The 24,763-nt window shown below is 43.8% G+C and overlaps 1 protein-coding gene across 1 annotated transcript in view; it reads left to right on the top strand.

The window, feature by feature from the left end:
- Positions 1-6,455: 6,455 nt before the first annotated feature.
- The window catches only part of LOC145408967 (fat-like cadherin-related tumor suppressor homolog), a 335,831-nt gene continuing 317,523 nt past the window's right edge, over positions 6,456-24,763 (top strand). The window contains exon 1 of the mRNA XM_080279544.1: positions 6,456-9,762. Coding sequence (XP_080135670.1) covers positions 6,456-9,762 — 3,307 coding nt within the window. The remainder of the gene's footprint in view (positions 9,763-24,763) is intronic.

Here is a 24,763-nt window from a genome sequence, read left to right as displayed (position 1 = left end):
ATAATTCATCATCATCCTAACCCTAACTTAAGGATGGGGTGAGAAAAGATGTAGGAAAGAACACAGAACTTTGAGAACTATTACTAGAACATACAGTTATTCAAGTGTTCTAAATCCTGGTTCATCTCCAAGGGCAAAATCAATTCCACGTTTCATTACTAATATTTTCAATGACGTGTGAGGGTCTCGAATGTGCGTATAAGATGCCGTGATTGTGCTAGATATTTCCCAAGTCCTGATTCTTTCCAGGCTTCCAGATATTCTCTCTCTCTCTCTCTCTCTCTCTCTCTCTCTCTCTCTCTCTCTCTCTCTCTCTCTCTCTCTCTCTCTCTCTCTCTCTCTCTCTCTTTTCGTCGTTCTCCTCCTCTTCCTTATTCTCAAGATATAACTCAGCTCAGACCTTAGGCCGAGGGGTTGGGTCGCGTCCAAGCCTTTCTTCTTTCACCCTTCCATTTTTTTCCTCCTCCCTCTTTCCTCTTTCTTCCCCCCCCCCCATTTTTTCCATATCCTCTCCTTTTTTCCTTCTTTAATAGAGTTGTAAATATATGGAACAAAATCCCTTCCAGTTTATTTTTTATTTATTTTTTTTTTTTTTTAGAGTCCGGATGATGCAAACCACAAAACAACGTTAATAAATATTGTTGACTTAATGTTACTTTCCTTTTGAGGTAGATAGTGTACAATAAACTTTCCTTTCCCTCCTTCCTATGAAATTTCCATGAGAGTTTTTCTGTGCTGCATGGTGGCCCTTCTCACTATTTCCTACCGGCTTCAACTGGAGGGTTTGGTGGGTGGGGGTTAGCCTTCCTACTAATCTGTCCTTGTTCTTAACTGATAGAATTGTTTTGTTAGTTACGACCTTCCCTTTAACAAACAGCCACGAAAGGACAGGTCTGTTGCTGTTTTCTTTCCTTTGTACTCTCCCTTCTTTATTTCCCTCTCCTTCCTCTTGCCACTTCCCTCATGTCTGTTTCCTTTTCCCTCTCCTTTCCTGTCATCTCCTATCCTCCTCCTCTCTCTCTTGCTTCCCTTCGTTATGCATCTTCCTCTTGCTTCTTTCCCCAACCCCTTTGTTTTTCCTCTTCCCCCTGTCTCTCCCCTCCTCCCTTCATCGCCTTCTCTCTCTCTCTTCCTCCTTCCATCTCTCTACCCACCTCTCTTCCCACCTCTCCCCTCATACCCCCAGCTCTCCCCACTGTCTCTCCCCCTCCCCTCCTCTCCCACAAGATATAACACCACACAGGCCCTGGGCAGAGGCTGGGGCCCGTCTCCCGTTGAAAAGAATCGGGTATTGGTTGGTCGCTTCCGATTTACACATTTGTTACCCGACTCTTACGCTGCTATAATTTTCGCTCACCTGCATGAAATATTTTGGTGCGGGACAAATTAAAATATTAAATTAGTTACAATATCATCTTTCCTTTTTTTTTCTTTTTTATGGAAAGTGTTAGAAGTACCCGGAGATGGTTTGGCCATGCGTAGAGAGAGAGAGAGAGAGAGTGGGTGGATCAAGGATATTGTGGAGAGGTGTATGAGAGGGTCGTGTTAGTTGGAGGGAGGGTAGCGTGATGGCAGAGGACAGGACATATAAAGAGAAAAAATAAAGGTTAATCTGAACTCTTGCAACGCTAATTTGATTTTCCTCGGCCGAACAGTATCATTTGGTAACTGCTAAACACTTACACGACGAGCGACCATTCAGAAACTGAATATAAATGTCTGTTGTTAGTAAGGTTAAGATTATTGTGATTTCATTGTAACATTTGCCATTTTTGAAGATATTTTTGAAGTTACGAGGCACAAGAAACACGTTGAGGTGGTTTGGCCATGTGGAGGGGATGGAGAGTGAGAAACTGACGAGGAGAGTGAGGTGGAGGGGGGGAGAGGGAGGGGGAGGCCAAGGATGATATGGAGGGATGGCGTGGAGAGGTATATGAGAGAAGGGGGGGGGGTGAGCTGGGAGCAGGGCAATGAAATGGCGGAGGACAGGGCGACAAGGAGGCGATTTGTTTGTGGCCACCTTTTTCGGGATTAAGGCGTTGGGCAATAGATAGATAGATAGATAGAGGCACAATTGTCATCACCACAGCTGTCACCAGAATTCACCGCTACTCAACCTCAACTTCCCCTCAAATTTATCATTATCATTATCACCATTGTTTATAATAGTTATATATCAGAAGTACTCTTAAAATTATCATCACTATAACCAAAATTTAATCACCAGTTTCTCGGCCTTCAAGTTTATGTGTTGAAAAGTCACCACCCTTATCACCATCAGTTAATGTGAAGATCCTTATTTTATTTATTTATTTATTTATTTATTTATTTATTTATTTTTTGTACTAATATCACTGAGGTCACAACTTCTCATCCTCGTCACATCCTCAAACTTATCATTATCATTATTATCATTACTATCCTCATCATTCCACTACCTCAGCCTCACCACTCCTTTCAGGCTCATCCTTACCACTATCACCACAGTCCCTTTTATCATCATCATCATCACTACAGTAATACTCATCACCACCACAGTCATAACCTTCATCATCACCCCTCCACCTCACCATCACCCTTCTTCCCTTGTCACATCATCATTCTCGTTGCGTTTTTCTTTCTCATCCCCGTTTCCTTCATCCTTCCCTCACTTTCTCTTCTTCTTTCACACCATCCTCACTTTCCTTACCCCCTTCCCTTGCCTATCTCCTACTTCCCCCGACTTGTCACCCATCCCACACCCCTTCACTCATTTCCCTTTCTCTCACCTCTTCCCTCTTTCTGTTCTCCCTTTCCTCATCCCTCTTCTTCAGTCCCTTCCCTTTACTCCTCCCGATTTTCTCTTCCCTTACCCTCATCATTTTCCCGCTTCCCCTCTCCCCTTCCCCCTTCCATCAGCGCTTCTCCCCTTCCCCAGTGTTGTTCTGATCTCCCCTACCTCCCATTTCAGTCTCAGTCTCCCTCTCCTCCTCTTATTTACTGGCTCATTCCTTTACATTCTATAATATTCTTTTCCCACCCTCGCTTCTAGTTTCCTGTCCTTCTCATTTCCCTCCTCTCCTGTCGTGTCCTCTCTTTTCTTCTCTCTTCGCCTTTTCCCCTCTCTTCTTTCCCACATTTTCCCAGTATCTTATATGTCTGGACAGTCGTGAACAAAATTTCCCTTCTCTTTATTCCCATCTACAAACAACAAAGGTTCGGAACTGTTTTGCTTGTAGTCTAATGGTAATCCAGAAGAGATTTTGTGATAATGAGTTCCTCTTTGGTCTGATACGAACTTCTTACATGTACGGAGGTTCGGAAGTCCTTCGGGGGTTCGGGAGTTCTTCGGAGGTTCGAGAGTTCTTCGGGAGTTCTGAAGTTCTTCGGAGGTTTGGAATTCTTCGGAGATTCGGAAGTTCTTCGGGGGTTCGGAAGTTCTTTGGGGGTTCGGGAGTTCTTCGGGAGTTCGGAAGTTCTTCGGAGGTTTGGAATTCTTCGGAGGTTCGGAAGTTCTTCGGAGGTTCGAGAGTTCATCGGAAGTTCTTCGGAGATTTGGAATTCTTCGGAGGTTCGAAAGTTCTTGGGGGGGTTCGGAAGTTCTTCTGAGGTTCGGGAGTTCTGAGGTACGGAACTTCTTAAGAGGTTTGGGACTTCTTCAATCCCTGCTTGTTCATGTTCACTACCCAGACGCAAAAATGTAGTAGTGAGTTCATATTGCATCTGATTCGAACTTTTTACAAGCGCCAAGGGTTAGAACTGTTCCGCTCTCTGTTCACTACTGCGAAAAATTACTGTAATGTCGAGTTCATTAAAATTTTGTACAAGCCAGTTACTAACGCAAAGGCTCGGAACTGTTTCGGTGTCTGTTTGGTCACTATCAGGAGAACAAAGTGTGATATTAAGTCTGTTTTTGATCTTCCTCGACACTTGGTACTTGTAGACGAGGTGGATATGAGTGAGGGTATGTGTGAGGGAGTTGGAGGGGGGAAGAGGCCAAGAATGAGATGGAGGGATGGAGTGGAGAGATATGTGAGGGTGTGTGAGTGTGTGAGCCGGGAACAGGGCAGTGAAATGGCTGAGGACCGGGCGACATGGAGTCGATTTGTTCGTGGCCATCCCTTCCGGGATTAAGGCGTCTGACAATAGATAGACAGAATTTTTCCTTCCCTTCTCGCTTTCCTCTGATGCTATCCTCCCACCATCTTTTTTTCTTCTCTTCTCGCTCTTCTTGCCCATACTCATTATTTCCACCATTCTTCTCTTCTCACATCCCTCCTTTTGTCTTTATTATTTCTTTCATTTCTCCTCATTGTTCTCTATCTCTCCCACATTCTTTCCTCCATTTCTTTTCTCCCTCTCACTTCCAGTCTTCCCTCCATTTCTGCCTCGTCTTCCTCCAACCCCCCCCTCCCTCTCCGTAGTTGCCATGGCCTAGCCTGGAGGCTCCACAGAACTTTCCTCATTAGTTGAATCAAAATCACTGACTGTTATTCTATTTCATAACTTCCTCCACTTCTTTCACTCTTCCCTCTACTTTCCTCCACTCCTGTCCCTCGTCCATCCACCTTCCTGCACTTCTCTTCCTCTTCACTCCACTTATGATTCTCTATCCTCTGTTTCTCTCTTCCTCTTCTCCCTGCTTTCCTATTTCCATCCCCGGTTGCTTCCCTCCTCGTTTTCTTTCCCTCAGCCCCTCTCACACTTTAATCTAATTCTCTCTTTCGTCCCTCCACCTTTTCGCCCTCCTCCCTCACTCTTTCTCTCACTTTCCTCCAGTTCTCTCTCTCTTCTCTCCATTGGACTTTCCTCGTTAGCTAAATCAAATATCTTGCTCTTATTTTATTTCCTAACTTTCCTACGGTACTGAAGCAGTTTTATTTTATTTATTTATTTTCTGACGGAGGAAGCATGTCTGAGAACCAAACCACTTGCCAAACTTCCTTGTGGCATCTACCGCCTTACCAGTTTGATATAGGATTATTATTATTATTATTATTATTATTATTATTATTATTATTATCACTTCTTGTTGCTGTTCTTATTATGTGGAGTGGAGAAGTATATGGGAGAGGGGTTGTGAGGTGGAAGCACAGCAATGAAATGGCATTGGACAGGGCGACATGGAGGTAATTTGATTGTGGCCACCCCTTGCGAGATTGAGGCGTCTGGCAGTAGGCAGATAAATAGATTATTATGAACCGTGGAGTTTTGGTGTTTAGGTTTTCTTGATGATTTTTTTTTATGTACTTCCATTCAGTTCAGTTTAAGTAGGCGTAAAATCACCACCTCACCATCATCAATGCCAGGTCGTAGTGAGAGATTAACACTAGAATAAGATGCTAGTCACGAAGCAGTGTTATGGAAAGGATTTGGAGCCGAAGTATGGTCATTTTGTCCCCCTGAATAACGGGCAAAGAAGGAAAATCACCGCCCAGCAAAGTGAATAAACTATAATCCTTTAAAGGCTGGGGGTGCCTCTCAGTTGAATATGTCGGCGTGCATAATTCTTAAATGGGACTTGGCTTTCTGAAGGGATAAGGAGACTGAGCATTATCTTCCACCTTTAGAGTCATGGCGTAGGTATTTAGTCTTGAGGAAACGTTTGAAAGTGTGGTTTTTAGTTGTACTGGACGAGAAAAATATCCAGTAATATGGGAGAAGAAAGTTGAGGTATTCACAGGAGAGAGAGAAGGACAGGGAAAAGTAGTGGTGCAGAGAGAGAGAGAGAGAAAGTAGATACGTAGGTAGATATAGATAGACAGATACATAGATGGATTATATATATATATATATTATCTGTATCTATCTATCTATCTATCGAGAGAGAGAGAGAGTGTGTGTGTGTGTGTACAGTATGTCCATGCGCGCTCGTGTATGTAGTCTACACATAACTGTGTGCTGCGCTATGCGTGCTTTTGTGTGTGTGTGTGTGTGTGTGTGTGTGTGTGTGTGTGTGTGTGTGTGTGTGTGTGTGTGTGTGCGCGCGCGCGTGCTTGCGTGTGCGTGCGTGTCTTGGTTTGTCCTTACCAAGATGGATGGGTGGTGCGGGAGTAACTCAGTGCCAGGGCGTCCATTGGGAAGACAGTCGGGCAAGACACATCGCTACCAGGAAATACCACACTAAGGAACATTGCCAATAACACTCCTACTCCTGATGGTAATCCTGCATGGTATTACCTGTCTCCTGCGTTCATTTCTCTCTCTCTCTCTCTCTCTCTCTCTCTCTCTCTCTGTTTATCCATTTATCTATCTATCTTCCAGAGAGAGAGAGACAGAGAGAGAGAGAGAGTCAGAAAGGAGTCTATTATATTTGTGTGCTGATGTAGGTTTTCTTTTATTTCAGGAGAGAGACAGACAGACAGACAGAAAGAGAGAGAGAGAGAGAGAGAGAGAGAGAGCACCAGTCTAACTTTCCTTATTGTTTTCCTTCAGGTGATGTGCGTGGTGAGGTGACAGGGTGAGGGGACGACACCATGTCCTCGCAGTCTCCCTCGTGCCTCCTCCCGCTGCTCCTCTCCCTTGTGCTCGTCTCCTCTCTCCACGTCAGCAGCCCCTTGAGGTTCCTGAGAGACTCCTACAATGTCAGCATATATGAGAACTCCCTGGCTTGGACCTACGTTGCAGGGTCTGAACTCATGGGTGTCTCACTGGCCGATCTTCCTTTTGGGGACCAGCTGACCTACCTCATAGTGGATGGTGATACTGATGGATTCTTTGTGGCTGAGACGGTTGAGGTGGGAGGTGTGGCTGTGCTGAGAATTAGGACACGGACTGGTCAGCGTGATGTGTTGAACCGGGAAAGACGAAATATTTACACCCTGGTGGTAGAAGCTCGTTCAGGCACGACAGTCACCGCCTCCACCAACATCACAGTTCATGTTCTGGACACAAACGATAATATTCCGCTGTTTTACCCAGCTACATATCAGGTGAGTGTTGGGGAGGATGCAGCGTTGCATACACCCCTCTTAGCAGTCACGGCTCATGATGCAGATGCTGGGATGAACGGACAGCTTTATTATTACCTGCAAGATCATGAGACGAACTTATTTGCCATCCATCCCACAACCGGAGTGCTAAGTGTGACGCGGCCCCTCACGTACAAATATAATCGTGTACATAATGTGACTGTGTTAGCACGGGACAGAGGACCTCGACCCCCAAACCAAAGGACTTCTGGGGCAGCCCGTGCCACTGTGGAGGTGCAGGTGTACAAAGTTAACCTCCACTCGCCTCGCATCCGAGTCCAACAACTCCCTCACGTAGTGGAGCATTCCCACACGCACATCTATGCCATTATAACCGTGGAGGACCAGGATGACGGGGACAGTGGGGTAGTGGAGCATGTTGATGTGATTGCTGGCGACCCTGACTCACTTTTCAGCATCACTCGTGGGTCACAACCAAGTGAGTTCAACCTGGCGGTGCTCAGATTCCTGGACCGCGAGCTTGCACCAACGGGATATAATCTTACTCTGCAAGCCACAGACCGTGGTACCCCAACAAGGAGTTCTCGGGTAAGTGTCCGTGTTAACATAGCTGACGTGAATGATCAAGCACCTGTATTTGCTCGAGAACAGTACGAGGAAGCCGTGAGTGAAGAGGCGCCACCTAACACTCCTGTTGTACTGGTCGCCGCCTCTGACACTGACCAAGGCATTAATGGGCGAGTGCTTTTCAGACTGGTGGCGGGAAATGAGGGCAATAAATTCAACATCAACCCAGATACAGGGATCATCTCCACTGCTGCCTGGCTGGACCACGAAAAGACAGCCTACTACAGTCTCACAGTGGCGGCAGTTGACCAAGCCACAGACACCCACAGGAAACAGTCATCTGCCAAGGTCATCATTCGAGTTGTAGATGCAAATGACAATGCCCCCGAGTTTAGTACCCCAAATACTGAAGTGACGCTGGATGAGAATGAACCAATAGGATCTTATGTCACTCGTATGATAGCTACTGACGCTGATTCTGGGGAGAACGGTTTCATATCCTATAGTATTGCTAACTTAGACCAAGTCCCTTTCCTCATTGATCCCTTTGATGGAACCATTCGGACTAATTCTGTGCTGGACTTTGAGGCTCAAAGACGTGTCTACACCATAAAAGTCCGTGCCTCAGACTGGGGCACGCCGTTTAAGAGAGAAACGGAAACCACAGTGAAAGTTAAAGTTCGTGATGTAAATGACAACCGACCACAGTTTGAAGGGGTGGATTGCAAGGGATGGTTGGATGTGCATGCGCCTATTGGTACAAATGTTCTCACCCTCAACGCTGTGGATCTGGACAATGGCACATCCGTCAACTATCGATTACACAATGACATGTATGAGAAATGTTGGGCCATAGACGGATCTTCAGGTGTTCTGGCCCTTACCTGTGATCTTAGCAAACATATCCCTGATGATGAGAAGCAGAAAACGTTTATTCTTAACGTAACAGCAAGTGATGGATCGCACGTGTCAGACCCGACCAGCGTTACAATTGTTGTGATAAGCCAACGCAATCAAGACCAAGCCAGCTTACAACAGCACGCGCTTGTCGAGTGCCACAAGACAAGTGTCCGCTCAAAGGTAGCTGAGATTGTGGCAGCAGCAGCAGAGAACAATGCAGCTGAGGAACACTATGCCCTCTTGCCTCTACGCTATGGCCATAACTCTCACGCCCCAGAATTGCCAGAGAAGTTTCCCAGCCTTCTGAGAGTGCAAGAGGATGCTGAGGTGGGTAAGAAGTTACTGACAGTGGTGGCTGCTGATCATGATAGAGGGTACAACGGACGAGTGGTGTATGCATTGTCTCAAGGTGATACTGACTCTGTGTTCAGGATTGGTGTACATTCAGGTGTTCTAGAACTGGTTGCCAAGTTGGATCGTGAGAGAACTCCTGAGTACATATTGAACATCACGGTGTATGACCTGGGCAGGCCTCCCAGGAGTTTGTCCACCAACCTAACGGTTGCAGTTATTGACGTTAATGACAATGCTCCAGAGTTTAGCCGTGTGAGTTACAGTCTTCACCTGCCTGAAAATACCCGAAATGGAACTAGTGTGGCTCAGCTACATGCACAGGACGCTGATGCTGGTCTGAATGCCCAGGTGACCTATGAGTTAGTGACGGATGTGGATGAGTTTATAGTAGATCGCATCACCGGAAAAGTGTATATGGTTGGGTCACTGGACCGTGAACGACGCGATGAGTATGACCTACGGGTACGTGCGTGGGACAGTGCACCAGAGAACCCACGCTCTGCCCTTGCCCGTGTGTTTGTGACTGTTTTAGACATTAATGACTGTGTCCCTGAGTTTGGTGCTGCCCGCAACCTAGCCGTGGATGTCCCCGAAGACTTACCACAGGGTGCCATTGTGGCCTCCCTTCAGGCTACTGACCAGGACCTTGGCTTGGGTGGCCGCCTCACCTACAGCCTGGTGAGTGGCCATAAAGGCGCCTTCCGCATCGATGAGGAAACTGGTGTGGTGCGCTTGGCAGAGCCTCTTGATTTTGAGACGCGACCAACTTACAACGTGACAGTTCGTGCCAAGGACGGAGGCACACCGTCGCTAGAGGCATTTGCATCGCTCATCATACGAGTTATTGACGTGGATGAAAATCTGGGCCCGCCTGTGTTCTCTGAGCGTGTTGTACGAGCCTGGGTAAAGGAAAACTTGGCCCCTGGAGCTCATGTCACCAATCTCACAGCCCGGGACCCTGATGACGGACAACTCTCTTTCACCATCACTGGAGGAGACGGCCTTGGGTACTTCTCCATTGACTCAAAAGGTTAGTGTGTTACCGTACTCATTTCACCCCTTCAGTCCGGTAAAGTGTATTTTACTTTATTCATGCTACCTCCATTTCTTTTTTAGTTAACTTTAGAAGGACTTCCGAATTGGATAAGTTGGTTACAAGCTTCATTTGCCACGTTGCAGCAGCAGTTCACTTTAATGATGAATTAAAAGATCTGGAGATAGCAAGAATAATTTAATAAAACAGGTCAAGAGACTGAGGGGGTTTAATCCTGTATAATAATTATGGCGAATGTCTTCTGTTAACCTCTTCAGCCTGAGGACAGTTTGCATTCTTTTTACCTCCAGTTGATTTTACTCATTTTCAGAAGGATGTCTAGTAGTGAAGCCGATGATTAAGGCTAAAGCTAACCCCTCCATCTCGAAAGGTCTCCCGTAATGGAATAAAATCCTCTGATGGTTGACAAATTGAAATGAAAATGGCAGTCTGATTGCAGGGGTTAACTTATTTTCATTACCCACATTAAGCAGGATGTATACGTAGATGATCCATTGCGACGAGTGGAAATGTTGGGTAGGAGACACACACACAGGTTAAACATGGAAGTCTGTAGTTTTCTCTGACTTTTTGAGCTTCACAGACCCGATCTATCGAAGAAGATAAATAAATAAAGATGAGTTCTGTGTAGCACGAAACGTTAGAGAAAAAAATTCATGTTCTAATCTGCGTGTGTCTCCCACCCAAAGGATTAATAGACAGTCACAGTGTATATTGCTCGCTGTTGTTTTCTGGTTTAATAAATATTGGCAAAGGTTATGAAAAGTCAGGTAAGTGAATGAATAATATGACTATAACAGCCAAACTAATAAGAAAATTTGTAAACAGTGACATATTAAAGAACAAATATACCTCTTATTTGAAATGGCGTTCAGATATCACGAAGGAAAACCTGGTATGATAGTTTGATTATAACTAGGAAGGATTCAGAGAGCGCATACCCCCGCCAATGCCATTGTCATTAAAAAGGATCCAGATCCGGATCCGGATCCCCCCCCCCAAATATAACCAATTCCTTTTTGGTCCATGGCTCACCTTTCCACAAAATTTCATTCAAATTCGTTGAGAAGTTACACACACGCGTGAGAGAGAGAGAGAGAGAGAGAGAGAGAGAGAGAGAGAGAGACCATTCACACCCTGGCACACACCGATCCACTTCACTCATATATATCCGTTCTGCGCCTTGCTATGTCCTCACTGAAGATTTTTGTATGAATAAATTTCTCTTGCGTGCGTGTTGTTCCAGGATAGTAGCGGTGGTGGTGGTGGGTATTGTTAGTGTGGTGGTGGTGGTGGTAGTGGTAGTTTTTATTGCTTGTGTGGTGGTGGTGGTGGTCATTGCTAGGGTGGTGGTGGTGGTTATTGCTTGTGTGGTGATGATGGTGGTGGTCTTTGCATGCATAGTGATGGTGACTGGTGGTGTAGAAGTGGTGGTGAAAGATAGTAAGGTGGAAAAGTGATGATGATGGTATAGGGGTGGTGATGATGAAGATGGAGAAGGAAGGTGGTGGTGACGGTGGAGAGAGGCAGAGGGAAGTATTGGTAAAGGAAGAAGAGAGAGGACTGTGATGGAGAGAGGAGTTGTAGTGATGGCGATGATGATAGGGAGGGAGAAAGGATAGTAGTCGTGATGATAGTAGAGGAGGATGGTGTGATGATAATGGGTACTGGTGGTGATGCTAGAGAAGAGTGGTGGTGGTGATGGCAGAGGGTAGTGATGGTGAAAATGGTGATAGCAGAAGATAGCGGTGGTGATAGGAGGGGTTATTGTGGTGGTGAGGTTAGAGGATAATGATGGTAATGATAGATATAGTGGTGGTAATGATAGTTACGGGTAGAGGAGAGTGGTGTTGATCGTAAAGGGTAGTGATGGTACTGGAGGAGGATAGTGGTGATGATGGAAGAGGACAGTGGTAGCGGTGGTGGAGTTAGAATATAGTGGTTGTGAGGAGAAAAGGTGACTGTGGTGAGTAGTTATGTGGAAATGCGAGGGAGAAGAGAAATGGTGTGGGCGATGGTGGAGAGATAGGCCTAGTAGAAGAGTGGTGGTGATGGTGGAGGATACTTGTTGTAAGGAGTGATGGTGATGGTGGTGATAACATTAGGTGTGTTTTTTGGGGGGGTGCTGGTTTTTGCTATCGTGGTGGTTAGTGATGATGGTGGTGAGTAAGCGTACAGAGGGAGGTGGTGAAAGTTAGTAGTGTGGTGATGAGAGAACGTGGTGACCATTGGTGGACAGAGGTGGTGGAGGAGGCGGAGGATAGGAGTTATGATGACGATGGAGATAGGTGTGCTGAGGGAGGGAAGATGGTTTGTACTGAACAGTGATAGTGAGGTGAAGAATTGTTGGTGAGGGAGCAGACTAGTGGTGATGAGGGAGAAGAGCAGCTGCGGTGTGAGAGAGAGGAGAAGGATGTGAGTTGTGATGACCAGTGATGAGATGGCGAGTAGTGGTGATGAGGGAGAAGAGCTATGGTGGTGAGTGAGGAGAATAGTGTCTGTATAGTGGAGAGGTGAATTGTGATGGATAATGATGAGGTGGTGAATGGAGATGGTGAGAAGAGTAATATTGATAGGAGAGAGGAGAATAGCGGGTGTATGGTGGAGAGGCAAGTTGTGATGGATACCAGTGAGGGAATATAGAGTAATAGTGGTGTGTGAGACGGGGAACAGTGATGGTGAGAGGGAAGATATGATGAGAAGGCGAGGTAGAACGTATTATGGGTGCCAAAGGAGGTGTCACAACATCTTTTTCTCCGCGGTTTACTTCGCATATTTAGCCACAACAAAATCCTACATGTTTTTCATCCCTCTCATACCGACATTGTTCACATCTGTAACATTCATGAGGATGCTTGGGTGTAATGTACAGACTTAATCGTTAAAGAAGAGGTGTTACGATATTTCCAAAGCCACTGAGAGTACAAACCCATTAGACCCTTACAGTACAATGGCAAAAGAACCAGTCAGATGTTATTAGGTTTAACAAATTTCACTTAAGGTATTACTGCATTGTGTGGGAAAGTGAACATGGAAGGTATCACAGCCATACCTCTCTTTCCTGGTGGTGCTGTGTTGTGTTGTCTTTTCCTGATTGAACACTTGAATCAGGCTGAGTATTCTTTTGGCTTATTCTCGCTGCGTATACACGATATTATAAATCTTTATTTGTAGTGAAGGGATAATGAAGGCAATGTCTAACCCTTGAAGTTCAGAATGTCCCTTATGAGCTAACTAAAACGATCAGAAATAGGAAATATAAGTTAAGTAAGATGCCGTCTGATTAACGTGATTAACCTGCTTGACGTGAATGTTTTTGACGCTCCTAAGTATGTTATTCAGCTAAAAGAAATGAGTCCCAGCAGTCAAATGGTTATTATAGATTATCGATTCTGCTCCTTGTCGTTATTGCAGTGTGCGAGGAAAGAGAACAGTGCGTGTCCGTAGCTTGTACACCCAGACTTACTAATTGACAATATATTTGCTTTCTGAGAGTTACCGAACCCAACTCGCGTGTGTTGCCAAACTTGCAGGAGAAAAGCGAACAGGATGTGCAAAGACGCACTCCAGAATACACACACACACACACACACACACACACACACACACACACACACACACACACACACACACACACACACACACACGCACGCACGCACGCGCGCGTGCGTGCGTGCGTGCGTGCGTGCGTGTGTGTGTGTGTGTGTGTGTGTGTGTGTGTGTGTGTGTGTGTGTGTGTGTGTACATTTTTACACAGTCAAAAGCAAAATTTCAATACAAACCTCCTATCCAGTGAACCTCGTGACCGCAGCCAAACCAACCTCATAAATGATGGCAGAGCTGCATGAGGGGGGACCATATAGCATGACAATAAACTGTAGCCCACAACTGAACACACCACAGTCACTCTGGTTTCTCGTGCCGGAACTGGGCCATTCCCACAACTTGAATGCAAAGTTATGGCCACATGAAATTCGATGCTCCTTAGGTATAAAGTACGCATGAAGTAGATCAACCCTCGAGTCTGATTATACTTTGACATCAACTGAACTGAGAGGGATTGGGGATGAATGTCGGATTAAAGTGAATGTATTGTGATTAACAGTGCACTTCCATACACCTGCTACATCAAGCTCATAAATAGTGCTCAATAGCAAAATCCTGCTTTTATATTCTGAGGACCGAAGAGTTTACTTGAAGAGGACCAAAGTCTAACCTAAACTGTTACGGGTATATTTCAACAAGATGAGCAGTTAACAGCACTGTAAAAGTAAGAAAATACTGCTAACTTTGCCAGAGAATGCATGAACCTTGCATTTGCCCAGGTGCTCGAGAGGAACACCTTCACGTGGTGGTACCGATTAACTGACTGGCTCCGCTGCCTAGTCATACAAACGCCTCTCATTTCCCTCCCTATTCCGCGAGAAGAGAGTGGTAAACCGTACGACAAGGGTAATATCAGCCTCCAGTCTACTGGGTTCTTGTCCAGATGAACCCTCGGCCTCACCACCACCACCACCACCACCGCCACCACCACCACTACCACTAACAACAAAAACCCCAAACCATAGCCACAAATGATGTTAAATTTGCGTGAGGAGGGAATATAATATAGCATGACCACGAACACTCAGTACTCCCGAACAAATCACTTAGCAATAAACTTTCCTAGTGTTGCCAAACCAGAATCAGAAATGGAGCTGAACTTCCCCCTCCCCCCCCCCGGAAAAAAAAACAAAAACGCTGGAATGCTGCTAGGTACAAAAAAGTCGAGAAAATCGCTAGAAAAGGTACTCCGGTTCAACCATCTTAACTTAGCGGAGGTGTTCGTCCCTTGGTATCATGTTCCCCGTAGTTCAGCAGCAGAATAAGACAAAAATACGTTTCTACTTTCATTCCTTAGCACTTTTTCGTGACTAGCACCGTTTTCTTGTGTTATCCTTCGTTACAGTTTAATGGTAGAATAACAGAGTATTATAGCTGTTCATCTTTTTCATCGTACCTCTTCGTGACTAGCACCATATCCCCGTGTTAATCTCTTGCAACAGCTCAACATTAAAGATAAAGACAGGGCAATTTCAGGTTAAGTTATTGTTGACACAGTGTAACAACATTATTAAGGGGAGTATCTGCACGTATATCGCAATGCTTTGTCCATATTTCAGACTCATAACTCATCGAACAGAAGGGTATTATTACCCGTCCCCACCCAGGAGGGGCTCGGGGACTGGGATTGTTTTCACCCGGTTTGTCTGTCTGTTTGTTTGGCTGTCTGTCAGTCAGCTAACAACTTTACGCAAAAACTACTGGTGCGATTTTGACAAAAATTACAGGGATAATGGGTTATGACCTGATCACATGATAAAATTTTGGGCCGAATTGGGCCAAGGCCCAGGCCGTAGGCCCAAAATGTATTTTTTTTTTCCGAAACTCCCTTTAAATTTGTAATATCGACATGAAACCAAAACCTAGAGGTGCATCTTTCAAATCTGCATCCTATAATATGCCTCATTACATTAGCGGGGTCACCCCCCACTTCGCGGTAGGAAGATCAATGTCAGCTGGTTCGGGTCTAAAATTTCAAATGGGCTTAATATCGTCAGTTTTCACCCGATTTACTCCAAATTTGATATGTGACATCTTTGACTAGATATCCTAACATTGTGTTTATACGTCAGCATGACTGCCGGGGACAGGTTTGCTGTGCCTTGGCACCGCTTCTTGTTTTATTTCATTATTGTAACCATGGTATTTTATTTTATTTATTTATTTATTTGTTTATTATTATTATTATTATTATTATTATTAATATTGTTATTATTATTATTATTATTATTATTATTATTATTATTATTATTATTGTTTGAGGGCCTCTCGTTGCAAAGTATTTGATAAAACCTGTATCTTACCCCACCAGTTCGAAGTCTCCACAGGCCTGAGTAAAATGGTCTGGAGGCAGGTAGGAAAAATAAAAGACCATCGTATTAACACTCTCTGGGTCCTGTGACTCACTCTCAGCTGAATAAAATCGTCTGGCGTTAGCTGGAATGGAACACTAGAGTTATCCTGACCCTGGGAGAGTAAAGGATTAAGAACAGTAGGGGACGCAGTACATATCATCATCATCATCGTCATCAACATCAATCATCCTTCATCATTATTATCATCATAATTATCATAAGCATCATCATCAACAACGTCATCATAATCATCATCATCATCATCATCATCATCATCATCATCATCATCAACAGGATAAGTATTATAGTTGTTTGCTTGTATTTTCACTTATTTACTGTAGCGGTTGTCCCTTCAGTTTGGGATATTAGAGGTTATACACACACACACACACACACACACACACACACACACACACACACACACACACACACACACACACACACACACCTAGCAGTACCTCGGCTTCAGAAAATCGATGAGGTGGTGATGAAAACCCGTCCCCTTAAAAAGTCTACGTAGGAAATGAAAATTGTCCCACTTACTGAACATGATGAAGTAATGTTTTTTCTGGGACAAGGCTTCATTGCTCACATGAAATTAAAGTGACAATATTTGCTTTAACTGAAGTATTTGTGTTGGTGGTGATTGCAGGCTGGATTATTTTTTTAGTTCTTTTATTTGCTTATTTAGCAATCTTTGTGTGGGCGTGATGTTAATAGTAGTAGGATGTTGTGAGCGTTTTTTTTTTTAATATTTACATTATTTATTATGCCGGTAGTGTAGTGGTGAGATAGATAAATTGATAGACAGGTACATAGAAAGACTGATAGAGACAGAGATAGGTTGGTATATACCGTATATATAGATGCAAATATAAATTTAGATATTGATAGATGAATACACGTCCGTTGTGATACAGACAGAAGATGGCTGATAGTGACTGTTCTCTTTTCTCTTTCTTTCTTGTGGTCATTGAGATTGGGTAAAAGGTTGTTAATTATTGTCGTCATTTATGGTAGATGACTGGTGAAAGCTTTTCTGGTTTTTTCTCTGTTAACGTTATTTATTTTGTGTGTGTGTTTTCGTTGATGGTAAAATGACACTATCAATTTTTTGAAGGTAGAAGTAGTGTGTGTGTGTGTGTGTGTGTGTGTGTGTGTGTGTGTGTGTGTGTGTGTGTGTGTTTGTGCGAGAGAGAGAGAGAGAGAGAGAGATTGAAGTTATACCACCAGGTCGTTGATACTTTTTTCTTATTTTTTCGTGTTTTTTCCCATATTTACGTCGGTGTTGAGGTGGTATCATGTCCCCATAAGAAAGTTCATAAACGCTGGGAAATTTGGTGGTGGTAATTTCACGGTGTCGCGTTACGAGATTAAATGCCATTTTCATGCACCTTAAACCATCGGTAGCGAGGGGGCGAGGAGATGAGAAAGAGAGAGAGAGAGAGAGAGAGAGAGTGAGTTGGAAGAGAAAAAAGGGAAGGAAAAAATTAAAAAAACACTGGAATATAAGAGAGAGAGAGAATTGGAAGAGAAAAAAGGGAAGGAAAAAATTAATGAAAGATATTGTAGATGAAAAATAAAGAAAAACGGAAAGAGGAAGAAAATATGAGAGAGAGAGAGAGAGAGAGAGTAGCAGGGTATGGGATTACACTCCTGTGATAAGGCCCTGTATTCACGTTGGTATGGGGGACGTCTTAATACTTTTCCTTGAGCGATTTATTTTGCACTTTTTTGTTCTCTTGCTCACACCTGCGTCTTCCTAATACCGAGTTAGTTTTTATCAGTAGCAGGCACGAAAATAATAATGTGTTGGGGCAAAATAGATCGCTTACGAACAGGTAATACGAGCATACGAAGGCGATATTCCCTCAGACCAAAGCATCAGATCATACCCAGAAAGAGAGGGAGATTGTCTTGGGCTTAGGAGGCTCACTGGTACCTCGTTTTAGAGATAGTGAGAGAGAGTGGAGAACAGTGCTTGATGACTGAGAATATTAAGTGAAGTGAGACAGAAGGAAGAAAGTGAGTGAGTGAAAGTGATAAGTGTGAGTGACCTGACGAATAGTAGGAGAATGAGAGTGATGAAGATGAGAGAGTGGTGAGATGAGAGTAAGGAAAAGTGAGCAAGAGTGAGTGAGACAGTGGAAGGAAAGTGAAGGTGAGGAGTAAGAAGGCTTGTGCAAGTGAGGAAGTATAAGAGTGAGTGAGGAGAGGGAGCGAAGGGAAGCGGTGTGAGACGAGCCGGGAGAGTAATAGTGCAGAAGAAAGTGAGTTAGAGTGACGAGATTAGGAGAGAGAGAGAGAGAGAGAGAGAAGAAACGTAAAATTAAGAACAGTGGTATTAGTGTGAAATGAGAAATTGGCAGAAGTGAGTTAGAAAAAGTGAGAGAAAGTGAGTGAGAGTGAGGGCAAGGCCGTGAACCCCCCTCAGCTTTAAATGCGCGGCCATTGAGCGTAGCGGAGACCTGATGAGGCTTAACATTTCACAAACACAAACATCCGCACACCGTAGTCCCTCCTGCCAAGTAGTTTTCTTTTTACTCGTCTCCGCCTAGGAGGGGCTCGGGGACGGGTATTGTTTTCACTCGGTTTGTTTGTTTGCTTATTTGTTTGTCTGTCTGTCTGTCTGTTGACAACTTTATGCGAAAACTACTGGTGCGATTTTGACTAAAATTACAGGGATGATGGGCTATGGCCTTTTGATCACCTGATTAAATTTTGGGTTAAATTGGGCCAAGGTCCAGGCTGTAGGACAAAAAAAAAAGTATAAAAAAAAGGGGGGGGCGGGTAAAATTCGTTTTTTCGTCATAACTTCTTTTCAATTCGTCATGTCGACATGAAAACAAAACCTAAAGGTGCATCTTTCAAATCTGCATCCTATAACATGCCTCATTACATCAGGGGAGTCACCCCCCAGTTAGCAGGAGGGGGGTCAGCATCAGGTGGGTTGGGCCTGTAATTTCAAATGGGCATGAAATCGTCAATTTTCAACCGATTTACACCATACTTGATAGGTGACATCTTTGACTAGATATCCTGTCGTGTTTATAAGTCAGCACTAAAATGACTGCCGGGAACGGATTTGTTGTGCCTTGGAACTGCATCTTGTTTTTTCACATTTTTGACTCAGTACCATTGCGCCCTTTTATTTGCCTCTTTTCTTTACGTCCTTCTTTTTTCTTTTGCCTTCCATCCTTCTTTCTCTTTTCCTTTCTTTCTTTCTTGTTTATTTTTCTTAGACGGTTTTTGTGAGTTGGTGGGTAACTTCTTGGTGTGGAAGGGTTGGATATAGATGTTATTAATCCCCTCACTACTGTAGGTTCTTTCCTAAATTAAAATCGTCCACAGATAGCCAACACACACACACACACACACACACACACACACACACACACACACACACACACACACACACACACACACACACACACACACACACACACACACACACACACACACACACACACACGTACTTAACACTTTACAAACACAAACATCCATCCAGCGTCGCGGCTCCTACAACCTTTTTCTTTGTCCGCATTTTTCCCGACTTTAAAAATGTGTTCTGTTCCTGGTGCTCCTTTACTCTGACCACTAGAGCCTCAGGGGTCTTTACGAAGCTTAACTCACTGGTCTGACGTAATCCAGGAAATATAAACAGGACGACCTCGAATGAAGGGGTTGAATTAAATGTTTGTGTGATGATGATGACCCAGTAGATTGTTTGTACGATGGTATATCAATCTATCTGTGTGTCTGTCTGTCTATCTATCTAATCTCTAAGGCCTTGAAAATCTAAGTAAGGTGGGTAGTGCCGCTGGGTGAAGGAGTGCCACAACACACCCAAGCGAATCTTAAATTTGGCAGACATCCCCGGAGACGCCACCACCATACGCCCTTATGCTCGGGTTCCGGGTCTGTAATTTCTTCAGTACGATAACATTTACTTATGATTTACTTTTGCTAACTACAGATTATGTTTGGAATGTTTTCTTCTGTCTGCTTTATTATAATGACGTCCGTTTATATTTTAGCCTTTTTTTTTTTTTGCTGTCTCAAAACGATTGTACTTCGTTTAGGCGGGACTTTTCGAACTGGCAGGGTTAGATATACAAGTAGCTTTCATTACCCCGGTCACTTTCAAGTCTTTCCTGAGTAGAATAAGATCGCCACAAAAGGAGTATTTCATTGGGCTGATGGGGTAAAAATTTTGGCCGCTTGTGGCATCGTTGAGATAAAAAATAAAGAATCGTCTGGATTTAACTGGATTAAAATGCAAAGTTCTTAATGCAAAGCTAAAACGTAAATAAGTAAGTGTGACCTTTGAGGCAGTGATACGTTTCCCTCATGCGTGGAAGGTTGCCAGGTCTGTCATCGAGTAGACTGGGGTTCAGTTCTTAACCATTAGTTCTTGGGGCACAGCTAATCTTGTATGCTTTGACCTTTGCCAGACTAATTTTCTTGCCACTTGGAAATCTTCTGAGGACTGAGATAACATAAGTAGATATCTACAGGTAATAGAGTATGCGTACCAGCACCAACGAGATTATTTTTTTCTCTTCCTTTTTTTTTGGGGGGGGGGGGGGAAATCGATGAGCTCTCCCGGTGAACCCTTTTCCTCTGTTAAACAAATTCGTCTGACATTAACTAAAATAAAATCATAAGTGTGCCTCAAAAAATGAATGAACCATCTTAGGCTCCCGTGACTCACTCTCAGCTGAATAAAATCGTCTGACAGAAAGTGGAAAAGATAGAATTGCCCCAAACATGAGATTTAAGAGTAATAATAATAACACTCTGTTTCTTGTACTCATCCTTAGTTGAATGAAATCGTCTGGCTTTAATTGTGCGTAAAAATTTGAATGAATTAAGCGCCGTCAGTGAAGAATCGGTGGTGTTGAGAATAAAACAGACGCAGGACACAATGCATGAATTTTACGGCGGTGTGGCGTAAGAATGTGGCTAATGTGGCGTGAAACTATACCACTTCTCGCCACAGAACAGCACACCGCAGCACCCCACCTCACCCCACCCCGCCCAGTCCCTCCCAGCACCACACCAAACCACACAGCACCCCACCCTACCACCCCACCTCACCCCATCCCATCTCACCCAACACCACACACACACACACACACACACACACACACACACACACACACACACACACACACACACACACACAGGATAAACATTCTCTCCAAAATCTCCCCAGAAAAGTGTAAGGGTGTCTAGGACATCTTAAAACACTAAAAAAAACACAGTATTCAGAGTGCCGTTAAGCAAAGCACAAAAATTTAGCATAATTGTAAATGCCGTATCTCGAAATCTAGGCACAAGGGCGTCTCCCCAACACGGTAAAACTGATGTCACTGTCCTCTGTTTTTCATTGTTGCCAGTTTTGCATATTTTTGGATTAGATCTAGCAATAATGACACACTATTAGTTTAGCGGCAATTATTATTATTACTTAGGTGGTTACAGGCTCCCTTTTAGCGATTTTCTGGAGATTTTGGTACGCAGCGACATTCTAGCAGCTTTTTAGAACAAGATTAGCGTATCTGTGAGTCAAAATTTGGCACCACTGTGTTATGCCGCTTCCAGTATGCTTGAGGCTTCGCTGCGGGCACTCAGGCGCGAATTCCCGTCCCCCAAGAAGCTCCCTAATACCGCTGCTACATGTTTATTTCTGCATATGATCTGCATATTTTATCCTGTATATGCAAAGAAGCTTCCTAATGTCTCTTTAACAGTTTATTTTAGCATGTGGCCTGTTAGCTTTGTCTTGCATGTTTAGCGCTAAGAGGCTTCCTAATGCCTCTCTCTTATTAGCTTATTTTAGCATATGGTCTGATTGTTTTGTACAGTATATGCCAAGAGTCTTCCTAATACCGCTCTTTTCCCAGCTTCTTTCAGCATATAGTCTGTTAATTTTGCCGTGTATGTACTAAGAAGCTCTGTAATACTTATTTTCATCAGCTTATTTTTGCTTATGGTCCATTAATGCTGTCTTTGATGAGGGATGGAATGGAGAGATATGAAAGTGTGCAAGCTTGAGGAGGAGCAGCCAAATGGTTGTGGTTTATGGTCACCCCTTAAGGGATTGAGGTGTCTGGCTATAGATAGATTGGTTGGGGTCATATATGCAAAGTATATAAGTGGTGGACAGGTACAAGTAACAGAAAACCCTTTCTAAGGGTCATATTCACGTCGGCTAAGGGAGCTCCCTAACACCTTTTCTTTAGCAGTTTATTTCTGCACGTATCACTTTATTAATTGTTTTCTTATATAAGCAATCTATGTCTAAAATACAAAGGACTTAATATGACACAATGGACTGGTAAAGTGTAACATGCAAAATTAAAATAAATCACTATGGAAGAGGTGTTAGGGAGCTTCCTTACCCGACAAGAATAGCGGCCCCAGCCTTCCCTGTTTCGCTTTCTTTAGAAAACTAGGACGAAGGAAACTGGAGGCCTTAGCGGCTGTAGTGATCAAGGGTAATAGAGAGAAGTAATCCACTTAACACAAGTTTGTCGAGTTCATTAAGTTACCTAACGAGCAGTATTTTTGTTGTAGTTCGTCGGGCTGCCTCAGGACCGTAGTCTGGCTGGTTTACAAGCTTCCCTAATACTTCTTCCCCAGCGATTTATTTGTGTAACACGTATATAGTTTCTTGTATGTACCGGAAGCAGACCGTTTCGATATTAAAAAAAGATGTAATCAGTGTCTTGAAGTCGATGACGCGTATTTTATTATTGTTGTCTTTAAACAGTTTCATTCAAGTACAGGATTTTTTTTTTTTTTTTATAAAGAAAGGAGAGGAGTTTATACGATCGTGAGGACTAACCAGACATGGCTGGTGATATCAGAGAGAGAGAGAGAGAGAGAGAGAGAGAGAGAGATGAGTAGCTATTAATCATCTCTCCTAAACTGAATAAAATCGTCTGGCAGTAGCAAGAGGGGAGTTAAAAGTGCATCATCAGATTGAAGGGTTTAACATGCGAGAGGGTACTGGGGTGTAAAATGAAAAATAAATCGCTGTAGAAAAAGTGCTTCCAGGTGTTTTATGCCATTATTATTGCTATGTGCCTCTGTTTCACTCAGGATCGTATTGTCATTGGTTTGGGAGTTTTAGCATCATTTATTTTCTGCGATTTCTCTGGTCTGCTACAGTTTATTATTCTCGAGCATTTTACAGATAACCAAACTTTCTCCTTTCATTTGACAGAGCTTCTTGCATCGACAGCACACGTGGGGCTTATTCTGTCTGCAGGATTTATAGCCAGACACCATAATGCAGGAACGAGTGGTTACAAACAAAATAATTACCTCCGTGTCACCCTGGCCTCCGGTGTCAGGATGCACCCCCTCTAACTCACACCGCACTCGTTCCTATACCTCTCCACTCCATCCTCGCACGTCATTCTCGGTCTCCATCTTCTTCTCTTCCCGTCCACATCACACATTCTCAGTCGATCTCACATTCTCCATGCTCTCCACTTGGCCAAACCATCTCAGAGTGCTTCCCTTAACAATTTCTGTTATGTCCACATGTCCACATCAACACCACAACGCTCCTTCACCGCCTCATTTGTCAGTTTGTCTCTTCATGTAACTTTTCACATCCTCCCCTCACATATCTCATTCGAGCTTCTCTCACTCCTGACTAATATCCTGCAACAGAGTCATAACTTCACATCCATACATTAGGGTGGGGATCACAGTATTGTCATGTAATAACTTCTTTTTTTCCATGTTCGCTTCCCTCTTCATCACTGCCCTGAAGATAATGTGTCACATGCAAACACGTAGTCTCCTGTGCCATCGAAAATACATCCCACAGTCGTGCCGGCTCCCCCTTCTCCTCCGCCTGGGGTTTGTAATTCCCAGTGATGGACGAGAGAGCCGTGTTTAGAAAGTCATCCTCTCAGTAATTATGGTCCTCCTTCCTTGACCCCAGGCTCTTACTTCTAGTTCCTGGCCCCCATCATAACGAGAGGCACGTACGAGGTAGAGTTTTAACCAAACAACAAATAATCCTTTTTTATGTGAGAAGAAGGAAACAAACTATTGCAAGCATGCAGAAAGCTTGCCTTTCCCGAAGATACTAAACTATAGAACCACAGTCAAGATTCGTTTATTTCAAGACGCCAGGAAATGCTGGAGAATGCTGGAACCAGGATAGTTAAGTTGTATAGTTTAGCCTGATACCGGTAGTGTTAACGTCTCAGCTTTGGCTTTGTTTCACATGTACTTGAGGCTGAGTTATCTGCCTGAGAGTGATAGCTGTTTGACTGTAGTTACCATGCTTGTTGCTACATATTACTGCAATTATTGTACCTCTCAGTGAGTTAGAGCGGCTCAGGGAAGAAAATTGGCTAGAGCCATGAAGGTCTTGATACGAAACCGAGGTCTGAGTATGGAGGCTGTAAGAGGACTGCATGAAGGTGTGAGTGCCCACATTAACGTACAGTTGTGAGGCTTTGGTATAGCTTAATGTGAAGCGTTGAAGAGTAAGATGAGTGGGAACTGACCCTTCCCTCTAAACAGTCCAACACGTAGGCTTAGAAATAGGATCGGGAGTCAGTGTAAGTCAGTATAGTCTGGGCCACTCGCAAAGTTCAATACTAAGCCGTGGATACATGAAATACGATGAGCCTTGGTAATGAAGCGGGAATGAATCTCCTTGGTTACTATACTCTGCGCACTTTACTTGGGCCTAAAATTGCCATCCATCCATCTTTGATACTGAGTTATAACAATATTTTGACATTGGAAGATGGTGCTAATCACGAAGAAGTGTTACAGAAAGGATGTAGAGCCACAGTAATGTCTTTTTTAACCACTGAGCTACGTGATATAAGCTGCAAAAGGATGAATATCTAGGCCAAGTTAAGTGAATGAACTAGAGTCAAAATCACATGGCTATTAATTGAGCTGGGTGGGGTTTGGGAGTCATTATTATTACTATTATTATTATTATTATTATTATTATTATGTTGGAGTGGCCC

The sequence above is a fragment of the Coenobita brevimanus genome, chromosome 79, assembly GCF_032717465.1.
Source record: "Coenobita brevimanus isolate Jiangsu-jjx chromosome 79, ASM3271746v2, whole genome shotgun sequence".
NCBI classification, from domain to species: Eukaryota; Metazoa; Arthropoda; class Malacostraca; order Decapoda; family Coenobitidae; genus Coenobita; species Coenobita brevimanus.
The sequence above is the reverse complement of the archived record's forward strand: the minus strand, read 5'-3'. Positions and strand labels throughout refer to the sequence as shown.